Source organism: Anomalospiza imberbis, chromosome 6 (assembly GCF_031753505.1).
Source record: "Anomalospiza imberbis isolate Cuckoo-Finch-1a 21T00152 chromosome 6, ASM3175350v1, whole genome shotgun sequence".
Taxonomy (NCBI): Eukaryota; Metazoa; Chordata; class Aves; order Passeriformes; family Viduidae; genus Anomalospiza; species Anomalospiza imberbis.
In genome coordinates, this window is record NC_089686.1 from 9,938,332 (window position 1) to 9,954,944 (window position 16,613).

Consider the following 16,613-nt stretch of genomic DNA (forward strand, 5'->3'; position numbering starts at 1 on the left):
TACTAACAGTATTTATTTTTGTAAGAGTATTGTAGGGCTTCTTACTTGAAAATGATCTTCAGTAGCCTTGCCACCCATGTTAAGAACATTCAGAGAACTGGCACGCTTCATGCTGCAACCAGGACAGTGAACATGCAAGGATAAACCGATCAGAATGGCTGAAAACTACAGCTCTGAAAACACAAGTACAACAACGAGCAATGCACAGTGAAGGGAGTGGGAACAATGCCTCAAAACTGATCTGAGGCACAGCCCTTAAGGTAACAACTACAGAAGTTCAAATATATTTGCACTCACTTCTAATTACATATAAACCCCCCTGAAATTACAAGCTCCTTGCAGCTTAAATATTTCAGGCAACTGATTTAACTCAAAATCTCAAATTTTAAAGTGCATCAAATTAATACAGTGACTGAGTTTTAATTAATTAGTTTTCAGTTTCAATTTTTTGTGGCTTCTTACAAAAGCATCAAAACATCCAAACAGTTTAGGAAAAAACATCTGAAAGTCGAGTTTGTTGTGTAGGCAGCATTTACCCAGAAAACGCTACAACAGAAATTAGTTTGGTACTTCTGCCTCATTTAGTTAAGTCTTCAGAAGAAATTTGTAACAGCATTTTAAAATGTCTTATTTTAAGTATTTCAAAGTGAAAGGAAGTCAGATGGTTGCTGCTGTTAACTTTGGTTGTGCTTTTGGCTTTACAACACTCCAAGCAGTGGTAACAAGCACTCTGGAATACAGTATGGAAAGCAATGGAAAAGGGGAAAAAATTCATCACCTACCCAGGAGCTACTGACAGTCAAAATATCACTGCATTAACTGCAATATCTGCTGCTGTTTCAAATGAGGATTAATAATTTACCTACATTTCTCAAATATACACAAAACTTAACAAAAAATATTTTCAAGTGTGCATCATGAAATTCACAATCAGCCCTAAGATTCCTATCATGGAATGTCTGATGTCCTTTACACCAGTGCCTGTCCTATTCTGCATTTGCTCTTATTTTTCATGAGTTCTTTAACTATTTCAGAACTAAATGAGGGCTTTGAATACATATTTGATGAACTGGTCACAAGACAATGAGCCCTAACCCTGCAGTGCTACCTGCAGCTTGGGACAACTGGCTAAAGCAAACTTTCCAATGCCTTCCAGTAACATGGAAAGGTTTATCCATACAGAGCCTCTTAGATATTAACCAGATTTCCTTTCTACTGAAGCAACAGTCAAAGCACAAGTTTTAAATGCTTTGGTAAAGCAAAAGCTTAGCAGGACAATGAAGCAAACCACGGGCCAGCAGCTGCCACACAGCACAGCCTGGCTGGGTCTCCCCAGCACTAAATCTGGGTGTTTCCAAAGCCAGAAGCACACAATTTAAAATATCTGACATGAGTGTTAGCAACAACAAAGCGAGGACTCATGCATGGTGTACACCTCTCATTTATTCAAGGAAACAGGTACAACAGGGGTTAAATATGGAAGTCAAAGGAAGTTAATCTGTAAAACAAACAAAATGTTACAGAAAACTCACCAAAAGAGCACAAAGGTTTATGGAAAACATTCCAGGGAAACAGAAAATCCACCAGTAAAAGTTCACACAGGTATTTTAGGTTCTTGCTAAAGTGCCAATTAAAAAAAATATTCATACCTGAGATACTACTTTCTTTGTGGGTTGGTCTTTTATTTGTTTGGGTTTGTTTAAATCAACACTTTTAAGAACTTTAAGTCTGGCAATTGCACTTTTAGTTCCCTCCGTGTTACAAACATGACTCCACAAAGAACATGTAGGCATTTTTTTTTGGTGTGTAAATAATAGCAATACTGAAAGCTTGGTTTTTAGATTAGAAATCTTAACTGTTCTGCTGAGTGGTCAATATTTTTTAAGTGAAAAAAATAACACTAGTTAATCAAAGTTAAATTATTACAGAACTGAATTCTGAAATATGATAAAGAACTCATACCTTCCTTCAAGTATTGCATGTTTCAAAGACCAGTTTTAAGATATTTATTTGTCAAAAAGGCATTTGCAGGATTGTGAACAAGCAGTTTCCCTGATGAGTTTTCCATTTTATTCTCTTCAACCTTCTATATAATAACAACATGGACTTTAAGTCCTTCCTTCATCCTGTGAGTCACTGTTATTCAAGTATTTCTCAGTCAGAGCTCACACCAGCACTGTCAATTCCTATTTAGAGAAGCAGGGTATAAACAAGGGGTGTAAATCAAGTTCAAAGTAAAGCCTTCCTCAAGACACAGGCAGGGAACACCCTGTTAAGGAGGGAGGCACAGAAGTGTTCTAGCTGAAGTGGCTGCCTTCACAGCAAGGAAGATTTATATGTGTGCTATGTCTGTATTGAAATATTCAAACACACTAAAACCCAAAGGTCTGCATGGTAACAACTGAATATGCCTTTTGCTACACTTAGAGGAAGAAAAAAGAATTAATTCTATTCACTAAAGTTTCTTCATAAAATGAAATCAAAATTATTTCTTTGAATATCATTATGTAAGCCATGCTTTATGACCTACAAAGCTGCTGTTTAATACCAAAAATCTCTGCATTTGCTATTACAGCCAGCTAATATAAATCAGGATTTAAAAACTCTATTTATTACAAGAACAGAAATTATAGTATTTATTGTTCTATACACTGAAAGTGCCTATCTACAGAAAAGCCTGTCAATGTAATATACTTATTGCAAGTTTTAAGAATAAATTATTCCTTGAGAACTGTGGTGACATCAAAAAACAAGATGATTTTGTCAGAAAGGGAAAGCAAGGAAGATATTGCTTTGCTTTCAGTTTTGTCTCACATTAATGCCTTCATCTGAGGAAATCTCATCTACACTCTGGGCCACAGACCCCAGAGTGTAACTCATGTCAGTATGGGCAGAGGACTCTGGCCAGGTAACACAACTCAGGTGCAGACAGTAACAAGGCAGGTGAGTTCTCACAGGCACTGCAAAGCCTGTTTTAATCTTCAGTTTAATACCATCTTCAGTTATATGTAAGCATCATTTTCTACATCTATTAACATGGAGTTACTTTACCTGCAGAAAGAGCTGGCTATAAATACTACAGAGAATAAGGAATAAACCTCCTGCTTTTGTGAAACTGAAAGCCTTTCCATGTCTCACAAAAATGAGGAGAAAATGCAAATTTAGCTATAGATAAATGTATCTATTGATACAACAATATACCTGAACTATGATGTATGAACTCCGGACAGAATTGAACAGAAAGAGAAAACCAATGTATAAAACTGCTAATACTGAAGAAAAAGAAGGAAATCTCCCTTTTTTTCTATTTTGGCTTGCCTTTGTTTTCCCGAAAGCATTTTACATTTACACATTTCATTCTTCTAAACTTGTGCTTTCCATAGTTTATATTCCCAGCCTCTTATCTCAGAGGTAGTTCTTAAATGATGGATCAATAAATGCAAAGGAATTTTGACCTTCAATTCTATTCAATGCCTTCAACATCAAGTGTATAGCAGTGAAATTTTAAGTAACAACTCTAAAATTCAGATCAGGCTAAATTTGAAAAGATATGCAAGGAAGCTAATTCTACATGTACTGCTGCTGTACTTCATGCTTTACAGCCATAAAAACAGTAAGACAAAACTTCAGTGGAGCACTTCCAGAAACACAGTGAGACCCTGCCTTGCCTCCAGGTCACTGTCTGAAGTAGTACCATCATCATCATCATCATCATCATCATCTACATGACTCAGATTCAGCTGCTCCATCAGAAGCTACCCCAAGTTCTCCAATATGGCTGTTTTAAAGCACAAGTTCACACTGTCAGTTTCCTGTCAACTAAATGAGTTCTAGTTTTTCACAACAAGGGCAAAAAGCCCAGTAAAATTGATTGCATTTGTGTTGGGGGTGAGGGGAACACCCAGAAGTGCCACTATGAAAAGAAGTAGGTGCATTTCAACATTTCAACTTCTCTGCAGCAGCCATTAAGTGATGAATGATTTTATGGATTTATTAGAATTACTACATACATTCAAATCCATCATCATAGGGTAAGTTGGGAAGAGTGAGCAGTCAGACTCAGTAAATGTGGATTTTAACCAGACTTCATTGGGGCCAAAATGTTAGTAAGATGCATAACTAGGCTGAAGTTTTTCAACATTCCCCTCTGCTCTCAGGCATCTGAGTTTTCCAAAAATAGAAACCAAGAGGGGCTTCAGCTGGTAATTCTCTTTGTGCTCACAGCAATATATAAAGCTATATCTAGAATATATCAAGATACTAAGCTATATCAAGAATGTTAGTTGCAGGATTAGTGTATTCAGGCTTTTACTGTAAAAACCAGTAACATTTATTATTCTTCACTGCTGTGTGAAAAGAATAATTTTGCAGGTAAATAACATGTATTAGTAGTTCTATGAAGCTTTTCCAATCTTCAAGGAGGTAAAGCAGCAAAAAGAAATTTTTTTTTCCATAGAATTAATTCTTACAAGCAAATATAAATCCTCAGATGTTACAGAACTTACAACAGAAGTTTAAGGAGTTATTTCCTATTTTATTTTTCTCTGAGATATAGCTGTGTATGATATGCAGTTAGCTAAGCAGGGAAGGGAGCACTGCCCTGGGAGCGACCCTGGGCTCCAGTGGGGCACAGAGCGAGGGGCAGCAGCACAGCCAAGAACAGAGAATGAATTACCCTGGGTTCTTTGGTTCACTGTCCCGGGAATTTCCTCCCTTCAGCTTCCTAACCAGCTTCTCGCTGCTGCGCCTAAGGGAAGCTCGGAGCTTGCTAAAGGAACCACTGCGCTTTAGCGATCCGGTGCCATCCTGAAAGAAATGGGACACATGTGAAACTGCAAGAGCCTGCTGCCCTCCCCCGAGCCTGCACTGAAAACATTTCCATGATGAATCATTCCTTTTTAATTGCTATTTATACATACTCATACTCTATACATTTACCTAAACATGTAATACCATATAGCTACAACTTTACCAAACAAAAGGGTTCCTTCCAAAGTGTAAAAGAGATTTCTAAATGTGAAGACATGCCCAAGCCACAATTCATCATTAATAAAATCCCACCACAGTAGTCCAACAATTCACCACCACCATTTCATATGAGCACACCACGGTTAACAGAGTACAAGCCCCAAGCAAAAGCATTCCATCAGTCTAAGAATAAAACATGTTTTGTTCTTTCTAAATATCTACATTAGTTGCAAACATGTTTAATTAATCCTAAAATCCCTAAAGAAAAATATTTCTGATCAGGAATACTTATACTCAAATTCCTGCGCTTAGTTTTTAATTTTTATCAAAAAAAAGTAAACCACAATGGAATTAATTTTTCATATATTGCATTCATGTTTTACACTGCTGTGCTGATCCAGAAAAACTCGCAAGAGTGACCACAGTTCTATTTTTAAATGTTTTTGCTCTTAAAAAACCCCAAGAGTTTAGTAAGATTAGAAGTGACCACTTCCTACTCCACAGAAAATCTATGTGATTTAGAAAGAAGAGTTGAGAAAGAAAAAAGCACTACTAAGCAAAGACAGACACCTGAGTTGGAGTGAGTTTATTAGAAGTTAGAAAGACAAATACACAAATCACTGAACACCAAGATTAGTAGAGAAAAGCATAATTGCCAAAATCTCACACAAAGACTAAACAGCAATGCTACTTTAGAATAATTGTAAGTGAAGACATCCAGAGTTCCATATTGATGTTAACCATATAATAGGTCTCTAAATACATTTTAAAGCACTTGGAGAACATGCTTTACTTTTATGGGTTTGGTTTTTCTCCTGTAAAGATCACCATCATGCCATTTCAATAATACCTTGTGTGATACTTTTAACTACCTTTATTCCATAGTGAACAGCTACTTATAAAGGTCATTGTTACTTGTTTGGTTTTTTTACTAATGTATTACACAGCAAATGGTTGTAATAACATTTGGTATGACTAGATACATATCTGGCAAAGCTACACAGGTACAGAAATAGAAAACCAAAAACGACACCAGCACTGAAGGAATGGCCAGTTTACAGGGAAGTGTAGCTCTGACAAGAATCTTAAGGGGTTTGCTAAAACACAGCAGTCAGTACTGAAGAGAGAAGTTAAAGCTTGAAGATGGTGCACGCCCGTCATGCAGGAGACAGTATAAGAATCACAAAAGGCATCTAGGCCTGTCAGAAATGGAGAGAGAAAAACTGAATCAAACTGTTGGGAAAAACTCAACAGTTTTCAATTTTGAACAGTTAGTTTACAGTATTTCTAGGTCACGTTCAAAACTTTTTTTTTTCCCAACGTAACTATTTGGACAGCCCTTAAGTACAAAGTGCAGGCCCTTGCAATTACCAGAAGCTACATCTTTATGCAGTTTCACCTACACCACTGAGATGGGTCTGACAAATGAGCATGACTGATGCTGTGCATTCAAGTTAGAATTAGTATAAAATACAAAACACCTTTAACAAGAAATAGCTTTGCTATTACATTTCATAAACAAAAAAAAAAAAAAGGATTTTTTTCAGCTGACATTTACACAAAAAAAAAAGGAAAAAAAAAGAAAAAATAATAGCGCGAAGTGCATTCATTTCAGCTTTAACTTCTGCCAGGAATTTTCCTTGAAACAAAAGTGCAAGAAGAAAGAGGTCTTCACCTAACCTCCAGACAAAATTCTCATCATTCCCTTAAGGAACTCGAATCCAACTGGCCTGGGTCAGGTCACTTTCACAAGTATTTTTAGAACATATCTATGTTTGTGTCTATATATATAATCCAAGTGGGATTTTCTCTAATGCAGTGAGGGGCAGCTGAAACAATGCACCTTCAAAATAAACTGTGGTTCAACTTGCACACTTTTCATTCTTTGTGCAAGTACAGAGACCATTACTGATAGGTTCTTGATACCTGCCTTGAAAGCCTTCACCTCTAACAACTGGAATGAACAGTAATTAAAATTATCCTTGGAAATGGCAAAATGCCTTGCTACCAAGTGATTCGAAGATCTAAATCTAACTGAGTATTTATGTTTCAAACTAAATTGCATATGTTGTTCACACTTAAAGACAGACTTCAGCTTTGCAGGATTGAATAAACTGAAGTCTAAATTCCAGTCAGGAGTATTAGATCAGTGAAAAGGCTAATTATTCCTGTGGTTTGCAATCAGGAATACTAGAGCAGTGAAAAGGATCCAAAGGCAAGACAAATTTGGTAGGTATGGAGTCTAACTCTATACAGTAAACCTAACTAGAAAAGTAGGAATAAGCAGACAAGCTTTTGGGTACTTGAAATCTAAAATAAAAATATCAAACTCCTAACTTAAACACTGACTGCTTGATTAACAAAACATTTCTAAAACATGAACTCAGGATAAAAACAACTCGATTCCTGATTCCAGAGTAAACAAAAACCAAACTCACAAACTGTTTTTATGACAAAGTTTAACTGCCAATTTTTATGTCATTTAGAATGAGAATCACCTTATTACTGCTGCTTACCATCACCATCACCTGTACTTTGCTACAACATCCCTCTGTCTGGCACTTATTTAAACAAGAGTAACTCTCCTCTATGGTAGTGAAATCCATAGTTTTCCCTTCACACCTGGAAGTGCATTTACATGCCCAAAAGCCTGTCTCTCTGAAGCTTAGAGTTATGGAAAGATAATTCCTCACACTACAAACATTGTAATAAGTAGCACAAAGATTTTCATCTGTCCCACAGCAGGCTGCCAGATCAGTTTAAAAATGCCAGTTACAGGTACTCACTGTTATTTTTTATATAAAAGTATAGTAAGAGATCCAAATCTTGGCCTTACATTTTTAAGAACAAGTACTTCCTTGCATTTTCAAGATTCTTCTGTTCACTTTAAGTCATGAACTTTAAAAGTGACATGTAAAGATGCACTATAACACCTCACTTAAATGTGTCTGTTTTAATAGTTACTGACTGGCTGATTTACTTCAATAGATATTTCTGTTCTTTTTTAAGAGTCTAAGATACTACATCAAAGCCTACAATGCTTATTATGGATTACATTACATATGGAAGGCCCTTAATTACATCTTCTGACAGAATTTTGTTGAGTTTGTCCCTTTGCATTATCCACCTATTCTCTCAGAGTCAGCTTGACCACTTCAAAAGAATTTAAATGGAAAAGGCCTCTCTTCAGGCTCTGCAGACACAAATACAAGATCCTACAACACTTTATGAATCAGAGTATTTTGTCTGGAGGGAACACACAAGGGTAAAAAAAACTACAGAATATAAAGAAGAGGAAAGAACATCACTGAGATAGAAACAATTGCAGGGGGAGGGAGAGAGAGTTGCCCACTTCACGTAGAACACGTAATACAAAATACCTTCTCTTAAGAGGGGGGAAAGAAGAAATGACGAAGATGAGAAAAAAGCAATGCCACTTCAGCACACTAAAAATGAAGTCTGCTTACCCTGAGATGTCAAAATTTAGTTTTTCAGACCAGAAAATTTTATCAATGAGTTTGATTCAAATATTGACCTAGAAATACTGTCTATTGCTTTTCCCCAGGAGGCCCTTTCCATCCAAATCCTGCATGCATTAATGTCTATAACAGAAAAAAGTTTAATCCATTTAGAATATACAGTCATGCAAAGTGTAGTGAAAATTAAGGGAGGAGTACAGTACACAGTTCTAATGCTGAATGGGCAAAATGAGAATTAAAAAGAGAGTTATTCAACCTGACTTTGGCTTTATTAATGATGCAGTATTAATTCACAATAGATGCTGATTGACTGTCTTGGCACTGAGAACACCAATGCCAAGAAAACAGTAATAAAGAGACAAAAGCAAAGATGGAAAGAACATTCTCCTTTAAGACTAAAGCACTACATGTTTTCTTAAGGTTGCTTTGGAATGCTAAGCTTTGTCTCATGTGGCTTACAAAAAGATGGGGAGAAAAAGATTGCTATTGTAAGAGAAATTAAGCTTCAGAACATTCAATCTTGCAAAGTAGGCTACTTCCCCTCCCATACAGCAAAAGCAACACCACTTCAATAATCTAAGAGAGTATTTTCAGCAGAACTGCAGCTGGGAGTTAGTTAAGAGTGCAGCATGTATCCCATTGCCAGCAATGGGATAAAGCATGGGAAAGCTGGTGACAGAAGCAAACTACTTAAGCCAGGTAATAACTGAAAGCTTGCACTGTCCTTCAAATGAAATGAAAACAATGGTTAGAAAAATGCACATGTAATCACATTATATATATATATATATTTATATATATATATATATATATATTATATATATGTATGTTTTTAGTAAAAATATGTAAGTTTTTACTTTATGACAATCAGTGTAACAAAGTGAAGCCAATATATGGGAAGCATTACTGTTATGTGATGGCACTGCCTCTTAAAATGGACCGTATAGCAGCTTGGAAAGCTGTGTTCCTTCCTCCAGCAAGCTGGGTAAGGAGGAGATTAGAATTATTTTAGTGTTAGACTGGTCATTTTAATGTACTCTGAAACTGCTAACACTCAGTATATTTCCATAGCAAATGGTTTTTGTGATTCCAACTGATGGAGTATCTTTTAAATAAACATTTAAATTATAAACAAATACGGCACCAAAAGGGAAAAAGCAAAAGTGAGTTAATTGCAAGAATATTTCTACCAGTAAAAACAAACCACTGACAAGCAATTGTACACCAGACCACAACCAGGACACTCAATCAGCATTACACAACTTAGCCTTAGATACAACTGCTTGGGACTCTTGCAGAAATGTCACCCTTCGGGACAGCAACAGAAAGGATGTCTCAAAATATCGTTTTAAAATATTATGAGTTTTTTAGCATTATGATAGACAAAATGTTATTCTTCATTTCGTAACTGAATCTGCAAAATTAAAAAATACAAGGTAGATCAAGCAGGAAACTCCTGAAAGCACGGCAGGCTGGTGAGTGGCAGCCCTAGCTGTTAGGTGACGACTGCCTAGGCTGTTCTGTCCAACTGTGTACTGTACTTACCCCGTTCCACTCTACGCTCATACTCACTTCCTCGCCGCCATCAGGGCCACTCTCGTACTTTACCACATCCACGTTGAGGCTCTCCCTGCTCCGCCGCTTCTCCATGCTCTCAGGGTCATTCAGCACCTCGGCCACTCTCTGTTTGTGAACAGTGTCAAGACCCTGAGAATTTGATAGAATGGGAAGAGGCTTTATCTTGTTACAAGCTCTGTTAATCTACAACTTACACACGACAACTGCGCCGAGCAAGAAGTAAAACCGACCCACAATTCCATCAGTCCAATTCCGCTTTCAGAGAGCAGCTGAGTTGCCCTTTCTAAATTGCAAGGATCAACACATCATGAAGTGAACCATTTAGCAGTTTGAGAATTCACTGACTTGCCATTTTTTTCTTCCTTTCTCTTCTCTTGTTTAAGCCTCGTTCGTGTCACTTATCCGAAGCAATCTGGCAACCAGCCAAATATTTAACCAATTTATAGATCATGAACCATCAGTGTAATTCTCAAGTTTTCCACCCATCAAACGGTGCAGTTTTCACCTGCTTTGGAGAGGTGTCTGAATATCTAGTACCTCAGAAACAGGCTGTGTTATTTAAAAATACTGACATAGAACACTTGGCATTAATGTAATTTTCCTTCAGAAAGAAATGACATAGAGTAGAAACTTGTAATAAACGTACTAAATATATGGTCAATATATTTACTTTGTGTTAAAGCATGCCTATCAATTATAAAATAATCCTTTAAATATCTTAAAAGTGCTAAAGTACCTTCTATGAAAACCCTGCACTAAAGGCAAAATCTTTAACACAGAAACTAGAAAATATCAAAACTCCAAACATACTTATTTTCAGTTTTGTCTTATTTATAATAAACCTACTCCGCATCATAACCAGTATTTGCTGACAGGAAGAGATCCCAGATGAATGCCTTATACTTTACAAAACATTCTGCATCTTCTACAGTACAGCACTAGCAGCAAATGCAGCAGGGATGTGTGTGGCAAATCCATAAAGCCAACCACAATACAGAAAGTGGAAAGGATGCCAAAGGTCTTAAAAGTGCTTGAATAAGCATGAAAGTTGTTTTAGTGGCATGGAGATGTCAGGTTCTTGTTCCCATTTATCTGTTTCTTCCTAAGTGAAGAGCATTACTTGAATGACCCAGTATAAAAAGGTAGTGTTAAATGCTCCTGTAACACAGCATTGTCTCCTACACATCTAAATCTAAGGGTGTGTATACTGCCATATATTATGGATTAATGGAATAGGTGGTACAGGATGCACAGTGAAATTCTGAAGCATACTTAAAAATAAAGAGTCAGCAGCAAGCTTTTAGAAAAAAATACAAGTCTTATTTATTCTCGTATTAAAAAAATGAAATTAGAATTGAACATTCATGATGCTTGTTTACTTGTATTTTCTTACTTTGCTTCCCATTTTAACACCAACTGACAACCCATGTTTTCTTGTCCAGTCTTAGATAGTTTTAAAACTGTCTTATAAGTCACTTATCAAACTATCCAAAAGGGAAAGGAAAAAAAAAAAGCTAATAAATCTCCAACAAACCCAAACGCTCTTCTACTTTTTAAGAGAAGGGAGAAAGGGTTACTTGAACAGTAGATCTGAGAGCACAAAGAGAGTACATTACAAGAAAGTCCCCACTGAAAGTGTAATATCTATCCCATTAGTTTACAGAAGTAACAAAAGGTTTCTGTTAGTCAGCTGTATGCAGCAACTGAACATTTTTAATTCTGACAGCTCCTTATTAAAAATAGAACAGCACAATTGGCACAGATTTCCAGCAGAACCTCCCCATTTTCCCCCAGCTACCGTCTGTTTCCCAGGACAAGCAGCCTATTAATTGAGGACTGCTGGCCAACACAATGTTTTCTGCTCTTTCATTTTCCACATAATTTCACCCCTAGTTTGAATCATGTCCCCAGTACATGGTGCCACTGCCCTAACAATTACCAAACTGCAAGTGTTAAGATGTATCAGGTTATCATCAGTTCAGTCTGAAATTAGAGGGTGACCAGGCACTGAAAGTTTCTATATTCTGCATACAGGAAGTTGAAAATCTGCATGACCACAATGCAGAAACATCATTAAGGTGAATTTTCATACTTGCCTGTTTACGAGATCTCATTGCTGCCTCTTCTAATGTTTCAGCAGCTTCAAATTTGCCCTGTCGTCTGTAAAGTGCCCCAAGGTTCTTTAAAGTAGTTGTTACTGTTGGACTATTGAAAGAAAAGAAAAATAACTCTATGTGAAACATATACTCACACAGTAAGCTCATCTCAATTCACTAATAAAAGCTTAAATTAATATAGTGCTTATCATATTTTTGTAATAATTTATTCTTGCTTGAAATGCACTATACTGTACTTCATGTACACACAATAACCTGCTGGCCCCTTTCAAAGTGTATCAATGTCTCTGGAATTAACCAACATCCCTGAAACTAAAATGCCAAAACCTTGTGCTCCTCAGCTGCACCTCAAGGTGAAAATTTAGCTCTAGATGAGCATATCCAAGTGAATAACTGTGCAGCTTCCAAAAAAAAAAAATGCTTATTCATGCAAAGAGAGACCATTAGAGAGACCACATGTAGCATGTGTTAGTCACAAAAGCAATTAACAGCTTCTTTCATCAGCTTTTACTTAACACCTATTTGCAGTTTCTACACATTCCAATGTGCTTGAACAACAAAAGCAAAAAAATTGCCCATTTCATTAACAAGTCTCACAAAAAATACAATTTTGTTTCAATGGCACAAAATTAGCTCAATCATAGTATTTTTGAGCGAAGTTTTGCTCCACTAACAACAGAGAAAAGATCCTCTCATGCATTAGAATGAACAAGTACTTGAAAAACAAACCAATAAAATACATTATACACGGAACTCAGGATGGAGAAAGAAAGAGATTTCAACAGTACAAGGGCTCTGATTCTTGTTAAACATGAGCATTCAAATACTCAAGACACAAAAAATCCTCACTATCAGTACTAGTTGCAGGTTTTTTCATACACTGCATCACCTACATGTTAAAAAAGCTGCAGTAATGGAACAAAATTAGAGCAAACAAAAAACATTTCACCAACTATAAACCAAAGCTGAAATCCTTGCTTCTCTTCTTTCACTTTAAATACCCACTGTCATTCACACAGCTATATTCTTGAAGATTTAGAAACCCATGTAATGCTTAGTTGTGGCAGTTTAGCTTTGTTTTCTTGTGCCAGCTAGGTAACTAAAGGTGCAGTTATTTGCAGTCTCATTTTTGGCCCTCTCCAGAGGCCTTGCAGGGGCAGGGAGGGCAGAGGAGTGGTACAGAAGGAAAGGTGACCTACACTGCCACCTGAAGGACTGCCAAAAACACAGCTGGGGCAATTTTATGTCACTTACTGGATCTAACCAGCCTCGAGTAAAAGCAGCCTCAGGACTTGAAAACTGCTGCTGTATTCCTGAAAACCATTCTTAAGCCTGGAATTTTTAATTTAGTTAATGGAACGTTAGTTTTTATAGTCCTAACCAAGGAGTTGCTTTGGTTCCATTTTTAAAAATGCTTTAATCTGAGACAGTGAGTATTAATGAGCTGTTTGTCCTGCAAAGAATTTACTCACCTATCAACTTTGCAAGCTTTGTACCAGCCACCATATTCTCCAAAAGATGTGCCATCTTTTTGCTTTCCCTAGAACAAAGGTATTGTTGAAAAAAAAAATCTGATTTGCAACTTAAACAAATACAAGCTCCAAAAAAGATTTACGACAATGGTCTTACTTTGCATTCTTCCCTTTCTTCTGCATGCATCCAGATAGGCTTATTTTCATCTGGTGAGATAAGAAAAGTATTTTGTAGAAGAACAAAACTACAAGGTATTGATTGTTTGATTTTCACCACTCTGAAATGAAGCTGAGAACCAGGGAATTATACTATTGCCACAAAAAAAACCCTACTGTCCACACTAAAAGCAGCAGATAAATAAAACATACACCTCTTTTACAGTTTTACAATTCTGTCTCCTTTTCTTATCTGAACTTAGAAACAGTTACTTCTGAGAAGCTTTGAAGTCAGTATATACTGCCAACCATTTGTCATGTGTCTAGTTCTGTGCTAGAAAACATGAATTTATTTCTTTTATCCTAACAACTACTTTGACATCTACTAAGTGGTGCATATGCTACTGTCACGGAATGCAGTGAAAATGCTTTACTGGGATTTTTAGTTTATAAAATGCACATGACTTCAATGTACAGTGTAATTCTCAACTTAAAGGTATTTTCCCCATTCTTTAAATATGTTAATGGAGAGCTTGCATTAACAATGTCTTTATTTATGTCACTAAAATCCTGCACTGACTTTTTCCTGTGACTGGAAAGTGATGTACATTTTTCTGCCTCTATAAAAATACCAAAGGTGGGTTTAGTGGGGTGTAAGATAAATTAGGCCAGAAACAAAATCCATAAAACATAAACCCATTAAGTCTACCTCATGTTTTTGAATCAAATGTTTGCTGCTTTCTTATGATGAATGTTACTTCCAACACATCTATCAGCTCACCTTTTAAGTCTACCTAAAGCAGACAACAATTTTAATCAGGACACTACTGACTTCTTGCAAATTTTATTCCATAACTACAAAAATAAAACATAAATTCAAATCTAGGAACTCAGTTTCTTACCATCTACAGAGCCAAACTCCCGTTCATGAGCACGAGTAAGAATCTCTTTGTATAAAGTTTCCGCTTGCTTAAACTTGCCCTGTTTTAGATAGCAGGATGCCTAAAAACAAAATACCCCCCAAAAGATATCAGCTCATTGCTTTATTTGCCTTTATAAACAAGAAATACAATACATTGTGCACAGAAGTACATTTCAATTAATGAGAAATTTTGTCTCAGGTGCACTTTGGGAAAGGCTTACCAGATTGTTCTTTGTTTTTGCAACATTTGGATCATCTGGTCCCAGCTTAGTTTGGTAGATTTCAAGTGCCCTCTGATAGTAATATTCAACCTCCTCGTATTTACCCTGGTTCTGGCATAGCAAAGCCAAGTTATTTAACTGCTTGGCAACATCAGGGTGATCCTTCCCCAGGACCTGGAAATGAAATACACTGAATTAAAACATTCTCTAATCATCACATCAGGGTCTAGAAATAAATCATTTAGAAACATCCTGTTAGTTTTATTTCTCCTCAATTCAACAAAAGCAAAAGCTGCATTTCAAAGATATGAAAATTACTCAATTCTATCACAAACTGAGAATGATGCAGAACAATCTGTAAGAGGAACAAAGTAAGTAGTAAAACAACATTATATGGAGAGTGTTACATAAACCAGAAGATGCAGTCTCATGGACTAAAATAAATATCCACATAGAGAATAATCAACTTAAAAGTTTTACCTAAGTTTCATTTTTTAATTCCAATGCTCTTGTCAAATCAAAGATTATTTAGCTATCAAAGGTGAAGGAAAAAGGTAAAGATGGTTTCTCACAAAATACAGAATTTAGCATATACCCAGAGTGCTCCAGCAATTCCGTAGCACTACTGGAATTTCCTACTGTTTTGAATTTCAGACACTCCTAACTACTAGGCATTGTTAACTCTGGGGTTTATCTGACAGATCTACCCAACCAAAGCATAAAAAAGTAAGCATTTAACTTTGCTTTCTCCTTCACAAAGTCCTTTAGAGGCTCTGTATTTGTCACTCATACCTTTTCTCTGATTTCCAGAGCTCGCTTACACAACGGTTCTGCTTCTTTGTACTTTCCCCTTTTACCATAGAGCACTGCAAGATTGTTAAGAGTTGCTGCCACCTGTCAACAGCAGAGAAACATTAAGTGCACTGAAATCTGCTGATATGAATACTTAACAAATGAGCACATCTGCAAGGCATTGATATTATCAAATTTTCCATGCACAGGAGAGACCTCTTGAAATTTGCAAATGAAGAAATAATTATTATTAAACGCATACATACACAACAGAGGAAAGAAAAACCTAAATCATTAAATAATTTTGCTTCCTTTGTGGAAATGTCATTTAGTGCACACATCTTCACATGTCCTTCTCTTACAAAGGTACCTCTCACATCTACACTTTGAGCTGCCCTGCGTCCCACAGGCCACAAAAGCATCACGTGAATTTTCCAAATGCTTGATTTACATTTCATTTGCAAGCAGTAGTAAATGAAACCAGAAGTGCCCCTTCTATCCATGTCTAATAAAGTGATTTGAGTAAGCAAAAATCTTTCTTCACAAATTGATTTCCCACAAAAAATCCAGGCAATCCAAAATCAACTATGGGCAAATTATTTACGGTGAAACAGCACTGAATAGAATGTGGCCTCCTACCTGTACTGTTTAAAGACAAGCCAGGTCTTAAAACCTTTCCCATTGAGTTTGATATTAGAATTAGTTGAAAAAAAGTTGAGTGAAAAACAAACTAAAATTAGGATATTGCATGTATACAAACCGCTGGATGATCTTTGCCCAAAGTCTTTTCACGGATGGCCAAGGCATCATTCAGGAGATTTGCTGCATCTTTGTATTTGTTCTGGTCTCTGAATTGTAAAGAGATGTAATTAACACTGGGGATTCAGCAATGAAAAATCATAAATATT

General features: G+C 36.4%; 1 protein-coding gene across 3 annotated transcripts in view; it reads right to left on the reverse strand.

The window, feature by feature from the left end:
• Window positions 1-16,613, reverse strand: part of KLC1 (kinesin light chain 1) — a 47,485-nt gene that overhangs the window by 5,279 nt on the left and 25,593 nt on the right. For 2 of the 3 annotated variants that reach the window (XM_068192330.1, XM_068192331.1), the window contains exons 6-12: window positions 16,466-16,553; window positions 15,706-15,807; window positions 14,914-15,087; window positions 14,673-14,772; window positions 13,772-13,821; window positions 13,615-13,682; window positions 10,481-12,230 (exon numbers count right to left, since the gene is read on the reverse strand). In XM_068192330.1, coding sequence (XP_068048431.1) covers window positions 11,999-12,230; window positions 13,615-13,682; window positions 13,772-13,821; window positions 14,673-14,772; window positions 14,914-15,087; window positions 15,706-15,807; window positions 16,466-16,553 — 814 coding nt within the window. In that variant the 3' untranslated portion in view covers window positions 10,481-11,998. Of the gene's footprint in view, window positions 1-45; window positions 113-4,675; window positions 4,807-9,992; window positions 10,155-10,480; window positions 12,231-13,614; window positions 13,683-13,771; window positions 13,822-14,672; window positions 14,773-14,913; window positions 15,088-15,705; window positions 15,808-16,465; window positions 16,554-16,613 lie in introns of those variants that run through there. The other variant, XM_068192332.1, reaches the window with a different exon arrangement.